The sequence below is a fragment of the Cryptomeria japonica genome, chromosome 8, assembly GCF_030272615.1.
Source record: "Cryptomeria japonica chromosome 8, Sugi_1.0, whole genome shotgun sequence".
NCBI lineage: Eukaryota > Viridiplantae > Streptophyta > Pinopsida > Cupressales > Cupressaceae > Cryptomeria > Cryptomeria japonica.
The window spans coordinates 305,009,195-305,014,236 of record NC_081412.1 but is presented as its reverse complement, the minus strand read 5'-3'; the positions used below and the strand labels follow the sequence as shown (position 1 = coordinate 305,014,236).

Sequence of the window (5,042 nt, the reverse complement as noted above, 5' to 3'; positions counted from 1 at the left end):
ACAATTGTTGTTTAGAAACTAGTAGACAAAAATAAGAGGAATGCACATGAGAAATTGCTCGACACATTATGGGATGATAGAATCACCTCCAAAAGAGCTCTAGGAATATGCTCATTTGAACTTATATATCACCTCAAAATTTTATTTGGTGTTCATAAAATTTGTCCACCACCATTTCGTGTTCTTCATCAAGTGGATCCTTAGGTTCTTCATCTTCTATTACCATTACATTGAGAATTTCTTATAAATCTTAAATTACTAAATGTTTAGTAGGTTGATTATATTTTTCAAATCATACATACATGTGTAATATTGTAAGAAAGACAATATGATCGAACCAGTTATTATTACAACTAATATTTATTTAAATACTAAATCTATCATATAAAAAGATCAATCTTACTTTATAATAAGTTTGATTTAACTCAACATATTTAGACTAGATAATACATATACAAAAGGTGTTACTTCTACATTTTTGCAAAATATTTATAATCATTAGATAAATATACAATAAAATTATCATTAATTATAGTCTCTAATATTCTTTCGCCAAGAACAAAATTTAATTAATTATTGTATTATTGACTATGTCAGTGATCCTTTTATAGGAAACCTACCTCAAATTATGTCTTTCAAATAAATGGTGCAAATGTTATATAGATGGAGTAATACTCGTACAAAAGTTGAGAATCAGTATGACTTGAAATATTAGTGGAAGAGTTTCATCTGAGTATTAGTAAGATTCTCACTTTCTTATGTATTAATCAAAGCTATTTTACCTTACCAAAGACTCCTATTTCCAGAAGAAGAAAATGAGAAGAAAAATTAAATTGGATAATCCAAACTGGATGTTGAACCTCTTAGTGATATTTACTCAATAGACTACATAAAAAAAAAAGTTGTGGAATTGAAAATTAATGTGCTTTACAATAAAACACTTTGTCTTTTTAACAAAAGTATGCTTATTCACAAGTAGCAATTCTTGCAAGCTGTGAACGAAGAACCATTCAAGATGAATTGGTAATGTACAAAAGAATATTGTTAGGGCAAACTGTTCTCTCAACAGCTGTGTTTTGTTATTTTAGCATGGAAAAGAGAACAAAAGAATTGGATTATTATAGCCTGGGTATAGAACCTGTTACTGTTCTGTGTCTTGGGTCTGTAAGAATAGACCGAACATTCACAAAACCAGTTTCCTGCATTGCCTTCTCCAAGTCCAATAAGTAGTATTCATCTAAATGGGGCTCTGTGCTTTTCATCAAAGTAAAAAGTACAGGTGATAGATTCTGTAGAATATTAAAGAAAGAGTCGCAATCAATACATATTCATGAAAACTGTGACCATTTATAATACAAAATTCTGGTATCTGGGGCAAATCATACTACTGTAGCATAAAAGATAAAAGAGGCTCTTACCTGTATGACCTTAGATTTGGGCTGTGAATCAAATAAGCACGAAAAATACAAAGACATAAAAGGTAGTCAGACACTCAGTCTCGCATAAACAAACGAATACAAAAATTATAAGGAATCATGGAGTTGAAAAATAATGAAGCTGACATGGTTACTTACCGAGTTGTCTGTGAGGGCCACAGTGCCTCCAGGCCTAAGAAGTCGGTAAGCTTCCTTAAGCAAACCTCTAATTGCATATTGGGGGCACTCATGGATCTTCAATATCAGCAATCAGAAGAGTCATGCAAGTCACTAGAGAGAGAAATCAGTTTCAAAACTTTAACATTGTTTATGATAACTCACCACAAAGGCAAGAGAAATGATGTCAAACGTCGAAGAAAGCAGACCAGTTTCTTCACCATTTGCATGAAGCCACTTGATGGGTTTAGCTCTTGAAGGTCTTAATTTTTCCTTGTATTCAGCAACCGCAAGGAAGTATGGAGAAAGATCCAGTCCCTATCAAATAAAGCTGAAACACATAAACAAAATTCTGCCGCCCATGACATTTTAAACTTTAAATCAGGTGCAATAGTGATACTCACTGTAACATTAGCACAAGGAAATTTATCTGCTAGAAACCTTGTACTGACTCCACATGAGCAGCCAATATCTAGAATGTCAGATACAGCAAGGCCACCTGAATTTTGATTATGATGATCTTCAATTGCCTGAAGCCAGTTTCCTCGCATAACTTTAGTTGCCTCCTCTAGAGATGCAGCAGATGGTATTGCACGCCTACATACAGACATGGTTGCCGCTTCTACCTCTGCTGCTGCCTGCTATCACAGGATGCCTGCATAATGTGATTAAATTGTCACTGTTGACAATATCCAAACCAAAAGTACATTGCATTTCTTCATTTTTTATCTTTGAAAGATAATGATTCAAGACTTCGGGCTGCATTACCTCCCAAGATAAGTTGCCTTGCGTGTATGCGTGGAATGGCTTCAGATAATCTAGTTAAAAGAAATGTTGAACAAACGAACTAGGTGAGACAATCCACTTGAGCATATGTTCTGAAAAAAGTAATGAAAATTTTCTTCCATGCTGGCTATCTGGAAATCTTGGTAATCAGAATGATCCACAAATGTATGTCAAATAATGTAAATCTTACATTCTGGGTAAATGACAGATGGATTCTCGACGGCATCCTTCTCCTTGTAACATTCTGAAGCTAGAATCTCCTTTGCCATGTCTCTCCATGCTATCCCATTTTTCTCAGCTGTACTGCAATAATTCATTCTGTCAGTTTAAATTACCGTCTTAAGTAGATACCAACTAAAGCTCAATCATCCTTGTTCCATATCAAATTTGGAGCTCCTCGGGACATTTTTAGTAGTTTCATGTACATATCAAATTTTATACATAGTTCAACCTCCAATGGAAGTGTGATGTGTACAAAATAGACTGCTTGTGCATACAAAAAATAAAGTCCAATTTGAATTTCAAAACATTCTGTGTGAACAGAATCAACAAATATTTTACTATGTTGAATTTTCATCTGAAAGACTGTTGGGAGCGTATGATAGATTGTACTTGTAGTGTATTCATAAGAAACGGTGAAACTGTGGCACGGCTTAAATTTTTAAGTTTTTAGAGAGTGAGCAGAAGTTGAAACAAATGCAACCTAGTGCCTGTATATGAAAACAAAAACACAACGAGACTCACAGATGCAAAATCAAGAAAAAGGTTACAATTCAATTACCCTGCCCGTATGTTACATTCAATTTAAAGCACATAAAATCAAATCCAGAAGTATGTAATAAGCTTAACCATGAAGTTTAATATAAGGACTTTTTGTTCATCTTGTGCATGAATCACATAGGTAGCTTGGTCCCTTTAAGGGCAAACCAGAATAGATGGAAGGATTCTTTGTACAAGTTCTGATACATCAGACCATTTTAAAGGCCAATGGCTCATAGCATGGTGTTTGCTAATAATATGTTATTGGTTCAGAGGTCGAAGACGATTCTAGCTTGTTGGCAGCTGTTGAAGATATATATGGAAGCTGTATTCTCATTGCATTTTATGATGGCAGTGCTTAGTTAGTGGTGATAGAAGTTGGTGGTGGGTTGGGTAATTATTTTGAAAAAAAGCCCTGAACAAAGATGCCCAACTTAAATCTCACACGTGTGCAGTTCAAAAGTGCATTGACTGCAGACCAGTTCAAAAAGTTAACAAGGCACCTACTTTATATATAGTGTGTTGTTATCAATGGACCGTATGCTTTCAACACAATTTTCAAAAATCACACAATTTTTTATTGAACATGTAACAACATAATACATTGTCACTATTTGACTACAAATGTGTGTGATGGTAAAGCCCAGCTAATAAAAGGCCATGACCCATTGACATGTAGGGATCCTTTCCTTGGTGAGAATCGTGAGATAATTCCAGAAATTCTATCCTTAAAAATGGACTCGGGTTGAAGGAAGACATTAATACTTTTCTTCTTCTAGCCCTCAAGTACTCCATGCTTGAATGCAAAGAATCTAGGTAAATTTTCAAGAAAGTGACGCCCTTTATCTTTCCTCTATGGTAGTATTTAGACAAGAAATGTATTGACTTGGTGGTCAGCATCTCCTTGGGGACTTGTGACATGGCTTAACCACCTCTCGTGGGTCGGGTTAAATCTAGTGTTTGTATCGGCTGTTGATAGTTCAAGCTTTTAGTGCAACGGCAAACGATTCCAACAATTCGTATCAGAGTCTTTGGTCACGGGTTCGAGTCTCCCTCTAGGGGGTGTTGAAGGCTCAATCGGTGCTAAAGGGGAGATTGTTGACTTGGTGGTCAGCACCTCCTTGGGGGCTCGTGACATGGCTTAACTGCCTCTCGTGGGTCAGGTTAAATCTGACATTTGTATCGGGCATTGATAGTTTGAGCTTTTGGCGCAACGAAATTTTTTCAACAAAGGTGTTAATGTGTTCAGTGTTTCTATATAGGTGTTGACGATTGTTTCTTATCAGTCACAGTTCATCTGAGTTTTGCAGATGTATTTGGTCATAGTTTTGATTTTGACACCAATGCCAAAGGGGGAGATTGTTGACCACAGCTTTTCATTGATATCAATATGTTACAAACCATACATATGTTTTCAGATCAATTATAACATTTTCAAAATTATACATGAATGCATACACAGTACTTTTACTAGTCATACTGTTATGCTCAGATTTTGGAATGAAATCTATCCTTTATACACTTTGTATTCAAGAGAAAATGTGTATTTGAATGAATATCAACCACAGATACATGGCCGTGTTTACACCTGCAAAAGGAATAAAATATGATTCAGTTTATGTAACAACAATGGCAGAAAAGAATCGAAACAGTGAACAGATTATGAATCGAAGATCATTGATCACCTTTGCATTTGAAAGCGTGAGGAAGTGAGAACACTTGATCAAAGCACGGCATAAAGAAAAGTTTTGTTTTGCTCACACTGGAAGCACAGCATTCTTCAGATTGATATGTGTGGTATGCACATTCTCTTTGCGTTGTATTTTCCAGATTGATATCAGTGACATCACATGGTATTGAGGCATATATTGCAAACGGGAGTTGGGTACAATAACATTTGACATT

At 35.3% G+C, this 5,042-nt stretch overlaps 1 protein-coding gene across 1 annotated transcript; it reads right to left on the bottom strand.

Moving 5' to 3' along the window:
- Nucleotides 1–838: 838 nt before the first annotated feature.
- LOC131060566 (uncharacterized) lies at nucleotides 839–4,565 on the bottom strand. Its single transcript, XM_057993835.2, has 7 exons — nucleotides 2,569–4,565; nucleotides 2,361–2,410; nucleotides 1,997–2,230; nucleotides 1,758–1,910; nucleotides 1,575–1,670; nucleotides 1,419–1,439; nucleotides 839–1,289 (listed from the first exon to the last, which is right to left on the bottom strand). The coding sequence occupies exons 1-7, from the start codon at nucleotides 2,693–2,695 to the stop codon at nucleotides 1,119–1,121; spliced, it is 852 nt and encodes a 283-aa protein (XP_057849818.1). The 5' UTR covers nucleotides 2,696–4,565; the 3' UTR covers nucleotides 839–1,118.
- Nucleotides 4,566–5,042: the final 477 nt, after the last annotated feature.

Bases quoted from the DNA above. Each gene is read 5' to 3' on its own strand.
- LOC131060566 (XM_057993835.2), bottom strand. From the start codon at position 2,695: ATGAATTATTGCAGTACAGCTGAGAAAAATGGGATAGCATGGAGAGAC. The intron at 2,231-2,360 runs GTAATGCAGCCC...CTGTGATAGCAG, and splicing joins AAGGCAACTTATCTTGGGAG to GCAGCAGCAGAGGTAGAAGC. The intron at 1,911-1,996 runs GTGAGTATCACT...TTTATTTGATAG, and splicing joins TTCCTTGTGCTAATGTTACA to GGACTGGATCTTTCTCCATA.